The sequence below is a fragment of the Lontra canadensis genome, unplaced genomic scaffold (assembly GCF_010015895.1).
Source record: "Lontra canadensis isolate GAN:19392208 unplaced genomic scaffold, GSC_riverotter_1.0 scaffold24, whole genome shotgun sequence".
Classification (NCBI taxonomy): Eukaryota; Metazoa; Chordata; class Mammalia; order Carnivora; family Mustelidae; genus Lontra; species Lontra canadensis.
This window is the reverse complement of record NW_022631018.1, coordinates 21627472-21644196: the sequence shown is the minus strand read 5'-3', so window position 1 is coordinate 21644196 and position 16725 is coordinate 21627472. Positions and strand designations below refer to the sequence as shown.

At 45.3% G+C, this 16725-nt stretch overlaps 1 protein-coding gene across 1 annotated transcript; it reads right to left on the bottom strand.

The window, feature by feature from the left end:
- Positions 1-7650: 7650 nt before the first annotated feature.
- Positions 7651-16418, bottom strand: SELE (selectin E). Its single transcript, XM_032863021.1, has 14 exons — positions 16397-16418; positions 15979-16062; positions 15025-15411; positions 14390-14497; positions 13826-14011; positions 12879-13064; positions 12584-12772; positions 11459-11647; positions 11155-11343; positions 10770-10946; positions 10175-10285; positions 9419-9440; positions 9241-9313; positions 7651-8107 (listed from the first exon to the last, which is right to left on the bottom strand). Exons 2-13 carry the CDS (start codon positions 16013-16015, stop codon positions 9265-9267), a joined length of 1830 nt encoding a protein of 609 aa, XP_032718912.1. The 5' UTR covers positions 16016-16062; positions 16397-16418; the 3' UTR covers positions 7651-8107; positions 9241-9264.
- Between the last annotated feature and the right edge of the window lie 307 nt (positions 16419-16725).

Genomic DNA, 16725 nt, shown 5'->3' with positions numbered 1-16725 from the left:
CTTATTTCGCTTAGCATAATAACCTTTACTTCCATTCATGTCTTTGCAAATGGCAAGATTTTGTTTTTCAGATGGCTGCATAGTATTCCATTGTATATATATACACCACATCTTCTTTTTCCATTCATCTATGGATGGACATTTAGTTCTTTCCATAGTTTGGCTATTGTGGACATTGCTGCTATAAACATTGGGGTTCACGTGACCCTTTGGATCACTACATTTGTATCTTTAGGGTAAATATCCAGTAGTGTGATTGCTGGGTCATAGGGTAGCTCTATTTTCAACTTTTTTTAGGAACCTCCACATTGTTTTCCAGAGTGGCTGCACCAGCTTGCATTCCCACCAACAGTGTAGGAGGGTTCCCCTTTCTCCGCATCCTCACCAACATCTGTTGTTTCCTGACTTGTTAATTTTAGCCATTCTGACTGGTGTGAGGTGGGATCTCATTGCGGTTTTGATTTGTATTTCTCTGATGCCAAGGGATGCTGAGCACTTTTTCATGTGTCTGTTGGCCATCTGGATGTCTTCTTTGCAGAAGTGTCTGTTCATGTTCTCTGCCCACTGGTCCTGGCTGGACGTTCTTGCTGATCTTCTGCAGGAAGGGCCTGTTGTGATTCTCTAATGTCTTTGCCCGAGGCAGAACTGCACCGCCCTTGCCAGGGCCCGGGCTCAGCAATCTGCTCCGGTTCGCGCTTGGAGCTTTCGTTCCCTGAGCGCTTTCCGTACCGCTGTGGAGGACGGGAATGAAGATGGCGGCCGCCCAGTCTCCGCCGGAGGATCCCAGAGCTCGGCCAGCTCCTCAGTGCGACCTCGTAGAAAGGCTGTCAGTCCCTCTGGTCTCCAGTCTGGTCTCCAGCCACGCTCCGAGCTCCCCCGGCCTGTGACAAGCGTTTCTGTCTCTGGCACGGGGCCCCGTGTGGAGTCTCCAAACCCAGCGGTCCTGTGGCGCAGCCACGGTGCTCCTCCTGGAAGAGGACGGAGGGGGTCTCCCCGGATCTGCCCCTTTTGGGGTCCCCGCTCGAAGACCAGTGGCCCAACTGTGCCTCAGACCACAGTTTATGGCAACCCCGAGCTGAGAGCTCCCTCCTCGGCCTGTCTCCGCCCCCGGCTGCCCCGCTCCGATACACGAGAGCTCTGCCGCCCTCCGACACCCCCGTCTTCCTGTGACCCTGAGGGTCCGGGACCACACGGTCCCCGCGAGGGCTCCACGCACAACCTCATGCCTGCTTAGCCTCTGGAGCAACGTCCCGCCACGGCGCAGACTTCTAATCATTCTGATTTCCGCCCCGCTGCTCTCTCCCCTGCCGGTAAGTGGATGACGGAGGCTCCCCCCACCCCGCGGTCTATCTGCCCAAATATCACCTCAGGTTCACTTTTCCGCATGTCCGACCTTCCAGAAAGTGGTGCTTTTCTGTTCCTAGAATTGCTGCTGTTCTCCTCTTCGATCTCCCGTTGGGTCTGTAGGTGTTCAGGATGGATTGGTAACTGTCTAGCGGAAATCCTGGAACCAGAGGAAATTTAAGTCTCCCACTCCTCCACCATCTTGTCGCTCCCCTCCCATATTTAAAAATTTTAGAAAAATGAGTAACAACAGCGGTAGCTGGAGAACTTGACCAACACAGTCCACGGGTCACCTTACTGAACATTCCGGAAGACTAAGCACTGCTGCTCCCCAGCAGGCACTATCATCATCCCCATTTTAAAGCAGTCTCATGGAGCTTCAGAAAGTTGCGCTTGGTCACAAAGCTAGAAAGAGGCACAGCTGGGATTTTGAACCCAGGCCAGTCAGCTCTGAAGCCCATGATCCCGATGATTGTCTTCTGCCAGGGCTCTGGAAGACAAATTGCAGTGGGGACAAACCTGGAGCCAGGGAGCTCCATGAAGTGCCTGTTCCTACTATCATACCCTGAAGGAATGTCTACACTTGTATTTCTGAGTGTCCTCCTTCAAGTCTCTCTTGACCCTTGTCCAATCAGGCTTTCAATCACACTGATTCCCTGAGACTGTTCCCACCAAGGTCCTCCACTTCAGAAAAGCCAGCAACCAATTCTCTGTGCTCACGTTATTTGTCCAGTCAGCCCCTGGCTCTCGTCCTACTTCATGGACTGTTCCTTCTCTGTGTCATTTGTTGGTCTGCAGTCACTCTCCACTCTGTAAACCTGCAGGGTGTTCCAGGGATCACCACGGATTTCTTCTTTTTTGACTTGGTGATCCTAGCCATCACCTTGAAGAACATCTAAGTGTTTGATGACTGCCACATTTCTATTTCCAGCAAGGACTTCCCAGCCACAAATGCCTACCTGATCGTCTCCATTCAGTAGTTTAAAAAGCCTCTCAAATTTTACACATGCCAAACTGAACTTCTGAATTCCTCTTCCCAAGCCTCTTGCCATCTCAGTAATTATAATTCCATTCTTCAAGTGACATAAGCCAAAGCCTTAGAGTTCATTGAGATTCCCCTCTCCTTCTGACAAATTATACCCAAAAGGTCAACAAACTTTTTTGGGTATACCATCAAAATATCCAATCACTTCCATTCTATTATACACCCAAACAACCATCATCTTTCACGTCTATTATTGCAAAAGCCCCCCATCTAGATCCCATGTGTCTACTCTCTTCTTCTTATGGCCTATTTTCAACAAAACAACTTAAATGATTCAGTTAAAATGTGTATCAGTCAGGGTCCCAGCCAGAAACAGAATTCACCCCAGATGAGTTAAATCTTCACCCACTGAAGAGCCTTTACTAGAGGGACCACTACCACAGATTGGGCAGGGCTAAGAAAACAAATGAGAGGACAAGGCAACCAGAGACTGAAAGTAGCCAGAGGAAGTGGTATCCCCGGCACTGAAGATTCAAGAGAGGAGACGGTGTTATCAGGATCCAATGAGAATTGCAACCCATTAAGAGCTGTAGCAGAGTAGAGATACAGCGGCTTCTAGAGAGAACACCTGCACAGGGAGAGGGTGGGTGACCGCTCTCTCCTCTTGCTCTTTGATCTCCTGTACAAGCCTCTTAGTAGTCAAGCCAATCAGACACCAGCCCAGTGAGGCACTCTGCAGGGCTCAGCCTCTGGGGCACAGGGCAAGGAGGCCTGAGAATGGATGGGTAGTGAAGGAGGGTAGCAGAGGGGAAGAAAATAACCAGCATGAGAGAGCACAAGTGAGACCCTGCAGTGGCCTCGCATCCCACACAGAGTAAAATCTGAAGTCCTTACTCTGGCTCACAAAATCTTACATGGCCCAGCACCTGCTTCCTAATCATTTTTGTCCTCTGAGATTTCCATTCCTTTTTGTAAGCTCAGCCAGTCATTTAAACAGGGTATTATAATCCACCTAGAAATTAAAAATATTACAGCAGGTGCGTTTTCAGGATATTCATCCTCTATATTTTCAGAAGCAGAAGGTCCAGCATTAATAAATGCCATTGAGTAAATGGGTAAATAAACCGCTTTTGGGTCATAAACTGCAAATATCCTTTTCTTTCTTAAGGAAAGACTTAATCTTTTTTGGTCTCATTATTTGGTTGGATATCTTTTTGTTCTACTTGTTTGTTGGACATTCTTATTCTTTGAAAACCAAGATCCAGGGCTTTCTTCAGAAAGCTGGTCTAGGTCATCTGACATTCAAGCTCCAGACTTGCACCATGCTTATATGGTGCGCCAGCAGGTCCTAGAAGGAGAGACCTTAGGTCCATCCAAAGTTGGGTTTTAGAGGGAGGAGTTATTTAGTGACATCGTCAGATAGACACTCAGTTTATTCACTTTTCTATACATTTTTAAATTCTGGCCTTATATCAAGTTAGATTTCTAAAGGACTCAGGGGGCGCCTGGGTGGCTCAGTGGGTTAAGCCTCTGCCTTCGGCTCAGGTCATGATCCCAGGGTCCTGGGATCAAACCCCACATTGAGCCCCGCATTGGGCTCTCTGCTCAGCAGGGAGCCTACTTCCCCCTCTTTCTGTCTACCTCTCTGCCTACTTGTGGTCTCTGTCAAATAAATAAATAAAATCTTCAAAAGCAAACAAACAAACAAATAATAAAATAAAGGACTCAGACCACAGCTTGGCCCCTCTGAAGGTCCTCTCACCGAGTCCATCGGTGCTGTGGGTTTTGGCTTTTATCAAGGCATTTTTCATATGGATGCTTTTGAGTCATACAGATGGATTTTTTATTGGTTAAAAATATTTTAAGCTACAGTGAGAAATTTGGCTTAAATTTACTGCACATTCATCTATACCATGGAATATGATTCATCCATAAAAAGGAACAAAGTACTGATACACGCTATGGTGTGGTTGTACCTTGAATGCCTCACACTTAGGGAAAGATGCCAGACACAGAAGGCCAGATATTGTGCGATCTGTTCATATGCAATACCTAGAATAGGCAAGTCCGTAGAGACAGGAAACAAACTGGTGGTGGCCAGGGGCTGAGGGGAGAGTTGAATGGAAACTGACTGTTACTGGGTTTAGGGTTTTCTTTTTTTTTTTTTAAGTGATTTTTTTAAAAAAAGATTTTATTATTTATTTGACAGACAGAGATCACAAGCAGGCAGAGAGACAGGCAGAGAGAGTGGAAAGCAGGCTCCCTGCTGAGCAGAGAACCCGATGCGGGGCTCGATCCCAGGACCCTGGGATCATGACCTGAGCTGAAGACAGAGGCTTAACCCACTGAGCCACCCAGGTGCCCCGATGAGAATATTTTTAACTAGATAGAGGTGGTGATCATACAACACTATGAATGTACTAAATACCTCTCTGAATCATACACTTAAAATGGTTGCTTTCATGTTATATAAAATTTACCTCAATAATAAAATTTTTAAAATAGTGCACATTCAGTCTAAAGAGAAGGTATGGGGTAGGCAAGGTCATGGGACATGTTAGCAGCCACCTGAAGGGTGATCAGGAGAAGAGTGGTTATTTGGCTATTCTGTGGTCCCCAAAGGGCAGAACTAGAATGAGTAGGTGAACATTATAAACCATTGCAAAACCCCAGAGAGATTGAAACTAATGCTGGAGGGCTGTTTGCCCACCAAGGGATGGTTGAAGCAAGGGTCAATGAATACCATCAACAGAAGAAGCCTTAGGTCCATAGGAAGGACCACTGTCCTTCCCTTGTGCCCATCCCCATCACAGATGACTGCAAAGCTTGCTCAGGGCTGCCAGCCAAGGTTGTGTTCACTGCAGTTTCCAACACAAATTTATCATGGGTAGAAGGAACACCCAGTCTCACACAACGACCAGGAACCCCACAGCCAAGCTGCCTGTTCTCCAATAGCATCCTCCTCCTCCCCTCCACGTGAACGACCTTCTCCCCTGGACACAGCCTCCACCTTGCCCTCACCCCAAACTGTATCAACTCCAAAATCACATACTGCAGCACCCCACCCCGTAGTCCGCCGCCTCTTGTAGACCTAGTGCTCGACTACCTCATTGCAGCACTGGTTGACTGCGCCTCGTTGAACCTCCAGGCGGTTAACTAGCTCCTTCATTTCTTCTTCATTTCCATTCTGTTCTGTACTGTTGTCCAACCTGTCTTGACTCCAGACAGGCTTTTGAAGCTTGCCTTCTGAGACAACTCATTCCTTTGAAGAAAAGTGGTTCTGCTCCTTACCGCGAGCACGTCTGCTTTGTTTGTCCACTTAATCTATGCGTTCATTCAAAACATATTTGTGGAGTATCTGTGGCATATCAGGTATATGTTAAATCCCAGAAACACAGCAGTGAACAAGATAATTTGCTCCTACCCTTTGGGAACTTAGAATCTAGCAGAAAAGACAGATATTAAGCAATTACTCAATAATTAGTTAATTAGAATTAAAGGAAGGAAGAAAAACATGGGCTGTGAGAATGGAATTTTTTTTTTAAGATTTTATTTATTTATTTGACAGAGAGAGAGATCACAAGTAGGCAGAGAGAGGAAGGGAAGCAGGCTCCCAGCTGAGCAGAGAGCCTGATGTGGGGCTCGATCCCAGGCCCCTGGGATCATGACCTGAGCTGAAGGCAGAGGCTTTAACCCACAGAGCCACCCAGGTGCCCCTGAGAATAGAATTTTTAAGAAAGGACCTACACACAGAACTAAATATAAACATGTTTATTATCAAACTTTGTACTGCCATGCCAATCACAGAATAGGTATGGCATAAGCTTAAATAAATACATACTTTAAAAACTATAAAATATTTAAAATCATAATTTAAAATACTTTGTTAAACCCAAACACAGACCATATTTACATTTCACACAGCTATTTCCACTGCAGTATATATAAATATTTATATGTACAACATTTGAGCAATTTCAGAGAAAATAATAAGCTATTCCATAGGTAGTCTGCTTGCAGAGTTGTTTATTTTTTTCTCTCCCTTACTCCCCAGAGTTCTTTTGCCCTGTCAAAATCTCTGACCTTCTGACCCTTAGCATGCCTCCCTGTTGACTTTTGGCTTTGCGTTGGCCAACATGCAGCCAGCACTTCTCCAAAACTGATTTTTCAGCACATGCCAGATTAGTGAATCTAGCTAGATTAGAGAGTTTTGATTCTCACATCATTGGCAAGATGGAGTGAGAAGTTCTGGTGATGGACGGGCCAAGAACTTCTCACTGCCAATGATCAACTGATAACTGAAGATTCCATAGGAATTTTAACTTCCCTCATAAATAAACATAAGTATTCATTCATACAGACTGTCCTTTCTTCATGAACACCCTAACAAACAGAATAACACAATTAAGGAATTAATATTAAAAACCTTCACTTAAAAAAAAAATCCACTGCATAAATCCTTTTCACGGAGAGTCCTCATCATGAATTTAAAATCTTATGTCATATGCAAGAATGATATGTTGATGCATCACATCTGATAAGCATCTTTGTAGGAATGGAAAGCACATCCATTTTCTACCTGTTTTTTTTTTTCAACAAAGATATTCATGAAAGTGTACTTTTATTTGTTTGCATTTATGCTTTTTTCAAATCAGAACACTTGGCCTAATGGAAGTTTTTGTCATAGAAAGCCACATCCTTCTGAAAACAAAGCTGACACTGTACAAGTGTATGCCATTGGGATTCTACTCTCCTGATACTTCTCCTTTTATTTATTTATTTATTTTTAAAATAGGCTCCACGCCCAGCACGGAGCCCAATGCAGAGCTTAAACTTGTGACTCTGAGACCAAGACCTGAGCTGAGATCAAAGTCAGATACTTAATGGACTGAGCCACCCAGGTGCCCAGCTACTCATGTTTTTAAAAGTAACTATAGTAAGAATCTCAACTTTATACTGGTTAACAATATACATTGCTGGGGGACAGCTTTTGCCCTTTTTTGAAATAAATTTACTACAGAACCTGTTAATTAATAAAGATCTAGGTTAAGTAACATTTACCCTAAATGTAGTCTTAACCTGCACATATTTTAAAGTCCCTACAATACTTACACTGAATTAAGAATTAGGGAAGGTTGTTCTTTAGCCAATGCAAATAAAAGAACATAATCTCTAAGAACACTTTATAAAGCACTGAATCCCACAGGGATAAAAGTGATCAAGACTGCTTAGTAATCTTTGCCAAGAGTGTTAAATAGGATTTCCCATGCACTTGCCTGTGGGCTTTTAAAAATGGTTGTTTTTTGCACATTGGTAATAGAGTATCTTTGGCCAAGTTGTTTTCCCTAAACTCCTGACGGTTATTCATCCTGGCGACAGCAGCCATGTAATCAATCAGTAGTTGAGACACAGAAAGAAACAATACCACAAAATACCATGTTTCTCCACTGAGATCTCACAGAGAGCGTGGAGACAGTTAGAACAGGAATCCTGAGACCCTGGAGCCGGAGTCTCTTCACTTTTGTCCAGAAGAAAATATGCTTTTCCTCCATCAGCACTTTCCAGATGCTGAGAACAGGAAAGAGAAAGCCGAGTCTTGCTGGTGACAGGCTGGCCTTGCCCACTAGAGCCTGGGCCATTGAAGTCCTCATGGGGTCCATGCTCTCAGCTGTCAAGGTGGCGGATGTGGGAGCTCAGAAGCACCAGAGACCAGAGGATCCCCTTCTGTCGCTGCCATCATCAGGCTATTGGTCGAGTCCCCTGGAGGTACCTGTGTTCCTGCAAACGAAGAATGCATACTGTCAAGGACCCTTAATATTCTGCATTAATAGCAACAACAAAATTCACATTCTAGCCCAGACCACTGTGTTCTCTCTCACTGGAGAGTCCAAGCATGAACAACAAAATTCTATTTAGTTAGGGCAGCAAAACTATTCTGTATGATACTGGAATGGTGGGTACACGTCATTATACACCTGTCAAAACCCATAGAATATACAAAACCAAGAGGAAACCCTAATGTAAATGATGGACTTTAGTTAATAACAATGTATCTATATTGACCTATCAATTGTAACAAAATACCTCACTAACACAAGTTGTTACTAAAAGAGGACATAGAAGCATCAAGGAGTATGTTGGAATTCTAGTTTCTGCTCACTATTTGTGTAAACCTACGACTGCCTAAAAAAAATAAAGTCTATTAACTTACAAAATATATTCAGGGGAGAGCTGACCCTTCCAATTCTCAGACAGCACAGCAGAGTGGCTGAGAACACAGATTCTGCCTGAGTTTGAATTCTGGCTACGCCACTCACTAGATTTAAGATTTTATTTATTTTTTTTTAAGATTTTATTTATTCATTTGACAGACAGAGATCACAAGTAAGCAGAGAAGCAGGCAGAGAGAGAGGAGGAAGCAGGCTCCCCACTGAGCAGAGAGCCCGATGTGGGGCTCGATCCCAGGATCCTGGGATCATGACCCAAGCCGAAGGCAGAGGCTTTAACCCACTGAGCCACCCAGGTGCCCCTAGATTTAAGATTTTAAACAAGTTTATGTAACTTGTCTGTTCCTCATATTCTTACCCACATGATAAGAAATTGGCAACAGTCCCTATCTCATACAATTCCTAGTTAGGACATGGCACTTACTATCTAGGAGATAGATAAGTGCCACGTAAAGGTTAACGATCATCATCATTATTATTAACTTTCACAAGTGAAATGACTCTAGGCCAAGTCTTGTTTATGTTTTCTTTTCCTTCTGCAAAGAAATGAAATAACTTTTCATAAAACACGACAAAGGTGGTGATTCTCCCCCAAAGAACCAGCAGGTTTGGAGGGCTCAGGGAGCAACAGAACATGAAGAAAGGTTATGTTCTTTCAAAATCATATGGGATTTTAAGTCTTACCTGATTCCTTTGGACTAAAAATGACTACAAAGCCATGTGGAAGGATCCATCGGATTCAAGGCTTTGGCAGCTGCTGTGGAACACACAAGAACACTAGATTAAGCTCTGTTTCCCAACACGAACAGAGAAAAATGTGTAGAATACTCAGTGGCATGCTATGGACAAGAATGCAACTTACCTGGCAGGAACAAATTTCTTTGCTGCAAGAAAAAGAAGACCATTAATTTGGACTAAAGGATTTTGAAGGACATATCACATTCAGAAAAAATATGGCTCTGTTCACCAGGGACTATAAGCTCCATGCCTTCAGGGCCCCTGTGATAATCAGAGCACAAACACAGCTTGGGGCAAGGCGGGGATGTGCAAAGCACACACTCATCCTAAGGGCCCAGCAGCTTCCTAATGCTAGCGACAGCCGCAGGCTCAGCTTGCCGAATTGATCTGCCAGTTTTTCAAGAGAAGTCCCAAACCTAGATTTTATGGGAGAGTTCTCATTTTATAAATGTCAGAACTTGATTTTAAAAAGTGTTAAATATTTCATAAGCCAATCAAGCTGTGAGTGTGGCTATATGTGTTTGCAGGGGACAGTCCCCAGGAGATACACCATATTTAAGCCTGTATTCCAAATGAATGTTTTAGAAACATTTTAATCATTTCCTGGAAGCACAAACCCAAAGCCTCATGGCACAATGACCAGGGGAGATGCAGAATTCCCCGTGAATGGTATCTCTTGGAGCTGTCCACTGTTCAATAATGTGTATTTCCTAAAACTCTTCCTCTAAGACCACAGCTCAATTATACTGTTTATTAGCGTTTATCTGGTAACTCGAGTCTAATTACTGTTTAAATGTGCAAGAGAGAACATGACTCATCGATGAGAAAAAAAATACATTTTTCAAAAACATTTTTGGAGTATGCTCCCAAACTCCCTTACCCTTCTTCCTCAGGCGTTTCAGGAGCCAGAGGAGAAATGAGGCTAATGTCAAGAAGGAGGTCCCAGCAGCAGCAAGTCCAACAGCCAGGGGAGCGCTGGACTCAGCGGGAGCTAGGGAAACCGAGAGGGAGGAACTGTCACAAGAAGGAACTGAATTTCAAGTCTTTCTGTTCTGTCCATTTGCCCTTTCCTTTGCACACTGATGAGCTACTTCAGTACCCACAGAGGCACTAAAGTCCTCTGAGACGGACCCAAACCACCTGCGGCAGCTTGTCTCCCACCACTGCCGGGAGCTCTCTAACCTGTCAAGCCCTTCCCAGAACCCACTGCACCTTGGTCAAGACTGCATGCCTGCTCTTTCCCTCACCTGTCTTCTGTTTCCCAACTTTGACCTCGAGCTCCCCTTTTTCCACTTGTCAGAATTCTACCCATTCCATCCACATGTCAGCTGTTCTGTTTTCTGTTGCCATAAAACTAAATATTCACCAGCTTCTCAACCTTAAGAACCTTTCTTGTTTGAACGTAATGAATGGTTCGTTACTTTCCCCCTCTTCTGTCTAGCCTCCCAGACAGCCATCACCAGTCAGGGCTTCACCTTCACAGGTCGGTGGGATCCCAGACCAGTGTCCTGTGGCATCACAGGTCAGAGCTGCAGTCCCATTGAGCGTCCATCCTTCGGGACATGCAAACGTACACACAGCTCCAAACACGGGCTCCCCGCTGCAGCTCATGTTCGTCTTTCCGGAAACTGCCAGGCTTGAACATTGTACCCCTGCAGATGATGGACACATGGGGAGAGGTTGACAAAGGTCTCCTGGAAAAGGTCTAAACCTGGCTGAAAACTCTTCAATAGACGTAACTTATAAGCATTACCTAGTTTTCAGCGTGTAGGAAATTAGGGTCAAGCCCCATGGGTAATCTAGCTTCAGACACACATGAAGTGTTTGACCTAACTCCTTAAAGTCTAAATTCAGCCCTACCTTGGCAGGAGGGGACCTTCTGCGTCCACTGTCCCTGAGAGGTACACTCGAGCTGAGCTGACCCATGTAACTCAAAGCCATCCTCACAGCTGAAGGCACAGGAGGACTTGTAGGTGAACTCTCCAACAGAGGAATGGGCACACCTCACCGAACCATGCTGGAGATGCCGGACAGCGTCGCATTTCACAGCTGGAAGACACAAGTGAGCACATTGAAGTCTGTATCAGGAAGCAACAGTTTTCTCAAGTAATCAAGTCCCTAGGTCTTCAATAGTTTTTATCTTGAATAAAAACAAAAACTGTACCTTCACATGTGGGCTCCTCACTGTCCCATTCGCCTGTGGGGCCACACTGGAGTTTTTTGGATCCCTTCAACACGAATCCCTTCTCACAGAAGAACTCACAGCTGGACCCACTTTGGAAACTTCCAGAAGCACTTGGAAGACAATTCATGTAGCCTTTCTCTGGGATGGACAAGGCTTTGCACTGAAAAGCTGAAACACCAAAATGATGGTCAGAAAATACTGCAGTGGAACTGGAGAGTTCATTCACTTGATGAATGAAGCCCTTCGTTTTGGGCAAAACAATGTTTAGAGACCTCAAGGCTCTTCATTCCTCCCTGGACAGTTGGGAAGATGACTGTCTTCTTTGAATGCCAGCCCCTTCGTTGATAATGGCACTCAGTAAAGGACAGCCTTTAACAGAACCAGTGTTTCCTGAGCACTGTCCTGACATTTAAAAGAAGTTACAGTCAGGAGAAAGATTTTAGTAGTCAGAGAGCAAATTTTGGGTCCTGGATGCTAACAGATGATGCCAAAACACAGAAGGAAGGTAAGAAGGCAGCCCATAAAATGTGTCTGCTTTGCAGTTTGGTTTTGGTCTTGTGGCTTCTTAACACTGGAAATCATTCTGTGCTGTATTTGGTGACAAAAGTACCAGTATGTGATAATGAAAACTGCTTGTTTTCAACATTGCTACTCTTGCTTTAGAGTGGATTAAATTTTAGTGTGTTTATATATGACCCCACACTTCGTACATTCTCTTCACTGCTAGTTATGAGCAGTTTCAGAAGAAAAGTGATTATAAGAGTTTTAAAATCATGTCATGTTCTCATAATGCTACTTTTAAGTGTTCTCATGTGATTTCCTCTTAGATTAGGGTTTCTGCCTACTCCATGCCAATGCCAACAAAACCATATTAGCACAGCACAGTGAAGAAACCAGTAAAACATCCCCTCTTAGTACATATAATCCTTTCCCTGGATAAGCATTGGTTCTTTTATATGAAACTCAAAAACATAAGAAGAATGTTGCCCATCAAATCTGATTACTCTAGTTAAAGTGGGCATCTGGTTTCATTTTAACTGCCCTAGTTCGAAGACTGCTGCCCTTTAAGGAAGGGGTGTAGAAAGGAGATGCTCTTGGGCTTACCTTCACAAACTGGGACCTGCTGACTCCATTTCCCTTGCGCAGTGCATTGAAGTTGGGCTGCTCCCTGCACCAGGAAGCCTTCCTCGCAGGTGAAACTGCAGAAGGACCCAAAGGTGAACTCGCCCTCAGGGGAGTGGCTACAGCTCACAGACCCGTTCTGAGGATGGCCGATGGCCTCACATGTCACAGCTGTAACATAGACACCCATGAACATTAGCAAGTCTGGCCTGACCATTTCAGGTACAGATTGAGGAGAAGAATGTTTACAGTGAATCTTGACATGGAGCAACTGTACCTTTACATGTTGGCTTCTTGTTGTCCCAGTTCCCAGATGAGGTACACTGGAGGCGCTTGGAGCCCATTAGTTCAAATCCTTCTTCACAAGCAAAGGCACAAGTTGTGTTCCATGGGAAGTTTCCAGAGCTTTCGAGACAGTCCACAGTGCCATGGGCGGGCTTTGTCAGTGCACTGCACTCAACCACTGGGGATTTGAACGAGTACCGTGAATATGTTTACTTTCTACTGAGCTGGAACTTAAAACAGGCAAAGGAAGCAGCTTTCAAACCGTAGATCCCAAAGTCCTAAATTAATTATTGGGGATATGCACACACATGATAAAGCTTTTATGCCTTTTTCATACTTCCATCTTCTCTAATTTATACTTTGGCTATGCTAAGTGGTCTCTGATCTATGTTATCACATCTCTCTCATGTCTCTGATCTATTTTACGGAAGGCAAAAACAGAAAAAAACAGATTCATGATCAGGATTTATGATCATTGTAATAATAAAAGTACTGACATACACGGGACATTCATTGATGTCCACCCAGCAGGACTGGATGCAAAAAGTTTTCATCTCCAGCCTACAAAGATAAGCCTGAGAGAGAAAAAGTTGTTGGGACTGCTTGACTACCATGGTCTTATTCTTCTGCTGCACGGAGAGAGGCCAAGTGGGAGAAGTCATGAAGGTTTCTCGAGTGTGGTCCCAGCACCATGGGCACTCTCTTACAAATCACCAGAGCCTCAGAAGAACCCATCTCAAACCCGGTGGTTTTTCCAAAAAACCTCTCTGAAACCAAGCAGGCACCCTACTGACCACACCTGTTGGCTGGGAGAATCTTACTAAAAACAACAACAAAAAGAACTTTCCCTGGAGTTTTGAAAGTGCTGTTAGTTGCATTAAAAAAAACCAAGGCCACGAGGGACAAGTCAGAGGGTGGTGTGCGTTCAGAGGCATTTACCGTTGCAGGCTGGAAGAGGGGCGCTCCAGTCCCCCGCAGAAGTGCACCGTGCAGCCTCTGTGCTGCTTGGGATGTAACCCTTTTCACAGTGGACGGAGCACGAGGAATTGTAGCTGAAGAGTCCCAGAGGGTGGGCGCAGACCAGGCTTCCGTGCTCAGGGTCTTCTTGCGCTTGACAGGTCACAACTGAAAGGAGAGACCACATCAAATCTGTTCTCTGTGGCCCAGCATGAAGGGAGGAAGCCCTGGAAACTGTCACGACTGTTTACTGAATGCCTCCTCCCTGCCGGGCACTATGGTCACTCACTTAGACCTAACCATGGGGTTGACACCATTATCACCCTCATTTTGTGGCGAGAAAACTGGTACTCGAGAGTTTAACCACCTGATCCGGGTGTCTGAAGTCACAGTAGTCAATCTGGGATTTGAAACCAGGGCTCTTAACCACCACGTGACACAACACGCCCCAGGGAAGGGAGGATGGGCAGAGCGGATACCCAAGCCAGCTGGGACACGGACGGCGCTACCAACAGGAGTGAAGGAACGGGTGAGGCAGGGACTCACCTTGCTCACACCTGAGTCCACTGAAGCCGGGGTGGCACTCACAGGTGTAGTTGTTGACGGTCTCCACACACTCACCGTGGCCACTGCAGGATGTAGGGGTACAGGCAGCTGCAGAAAACAGAACGAGGAAGAGGATCGTCATCATGCTTACAATGCCGTCCGTTGGGTTCAGGAGCAACAGTGTATGACAGAGAAGTCACCAGTTACAGGGACTGCCAGAGATTTTAACTAAAGGGCTTCACCCAAGGACAAAGCTGGGTTTGAAGCTCAGCTATTTCAAACCTTGATGTTTGTGTGCAAGTGTCAGGGGGTGGAGCTGTTATGGGCATCAAGAACAGAAAATGCCCTTTCTCACAGACTTTCAAGATAGCTCTTCTACAAATAAATGAGTAACTCAATTATGCGTTGTATGAGCACACATTACATACGTGTCGATCTACCTCGGTACATACATTCTTGCCTACACTCACACAAAGAAGCAAGAAGATGTAATTTACCAAGCAGATGGTTTTAAAATGGTATTTTTTTAGAGCATAACGTTACCACGGTAGAGACCAGGTTTTGCAGACTGTCAATAATTTGGCCAGAGGCCCACAGCCCGACATGCCCGCCCACGGCTGCTGCGAGCCCCGTACCTGTGTAACACAAGGCAAGCTTCTTTTTGTCGCATCTCTCGTCATTCCACATGCCCGTGTCCTTGTCTCTCTTGATGTAGATCTCCACACAGTCTTCATTGTTCTGCTTGTTGTTCGGTTCGCCGGGAGCCCAGTTCTTGGCTTCTTCGGTCAGAAGCTTCTGGGTCCCTATCCAGGTCCACTGCTGATTGACCTTTCTTATTCCGATCCAGTAGTAAGTAGGTGAATGGCTGAACACGGAGTTCAGGTATTTAATCTCTTCTTGGTTTTGAATTGCGACCAGATGCGTGTACCTTTGCTGACAGTAAGCGCTGGCTTCGTCGAAAGTCATGGTTTCTGTGGACGCGTTGTACGACCAGGCTCCACTCTCTTCAAACAGGACAAGTGCTAAAGGGGAACGCAGGGAAGGCAGGAGAGGTTAGTCCTGCTGTAGTTCGACTCTATCCACTGGGCTTTTTATAGTCTTATTTTCATCTACCAGGGGCCTTTGGAAAGATTTGAATTTTTTTCACCTTTTCCAAAGTAAGAAGGGGTCTGGAGGGAGAAACTGCTGTTGTGCATACTTTTGGGGGTTGGGCCTCCCTGCACTCACCCACCACAATCTACCAGGATATCCCTATAGTAGTGTAATCGTCAGAATAAGTAAGGTTACCGAGCACTTGATATGCACTTCCAAGCCCTGTGTGAGGCCCTTTCCATGACACTGGACCCTCACGACGCCTCCGGGAATAGGCCACTTACAATCAACACTTAACGCATCAGGAAGCGGAGGCACACGGAGGTTAAACTGCCCCTAACCCACTGCGGACTGCACTGCGCAGAGGTCAGAGACGCTGCTAAACACCCTAAAACACACGCCCCTCCCCACCCCACCCACGAGGAGGAATTATCCAGCCTGAAATGCCCGTGGTGCCAGGATGAGAAACCCTGATCTAATGAATGACATTGACTTACCAAGAGTGAGAGCGGAGAGAAGCTGTGAGGCGATCATGACTTCTCGGGCTCTTTTTATCAGAAGTTCAGTCTTGAAATGCCTTCCTGGGGGCGGGGGGAAGCACAAAATTAATTACAGAAAGAAATCCTAGGCAGCCAGTTACTGAGATCATTCTACATGATGTTTTCAGCAGCATTCTAAGATTTTAGGTAAAGAGTAACAGTGCCGTCGTCTTTGCTTGTTTCCAGGAAGTTGGCTGGAATGAACACATACAAAATTAAAGATTTTCATCATGGAGGTGAAAGAGAAAAACCAGAGTTTAACTCGTCCGGATATAACAAGGAGGTGCACAGGTCTTTTATCAAAGGCTTTCTGCATCTCTATTCGTACTGACAGCCCTGGTTCAAGGTCAGCCTTGCAAAGGCTCTTTGCACTTACTGTTCTGCGATGTCGTGGCTTCGGTGCCGCGTTGGAAATCCTGCTTTTGTTCCTGCTACTTTGTCTCCTTCGGTCAGCGGTTCTGGTGTGAAGTCAGCCGAGAGCCGCAGAGCACCGCTCCTCCTGGAGCGCCTTTATAGGGAGGCTGGTTTCCTGTGAGTAATAATACAAGGATGTGTCCAAACCCAGTGAAGAGGAATTCCCCAGCAGCATCCAAAAAGTTTCCCGGGAATATCCACGACTCCAAAAAATTTCAGTGATGTCAGACTCTAGTCCTCCAAGCTAATTCTCCTTTGTTCGTGTCTTTTAATTTTACATCAATACTACTA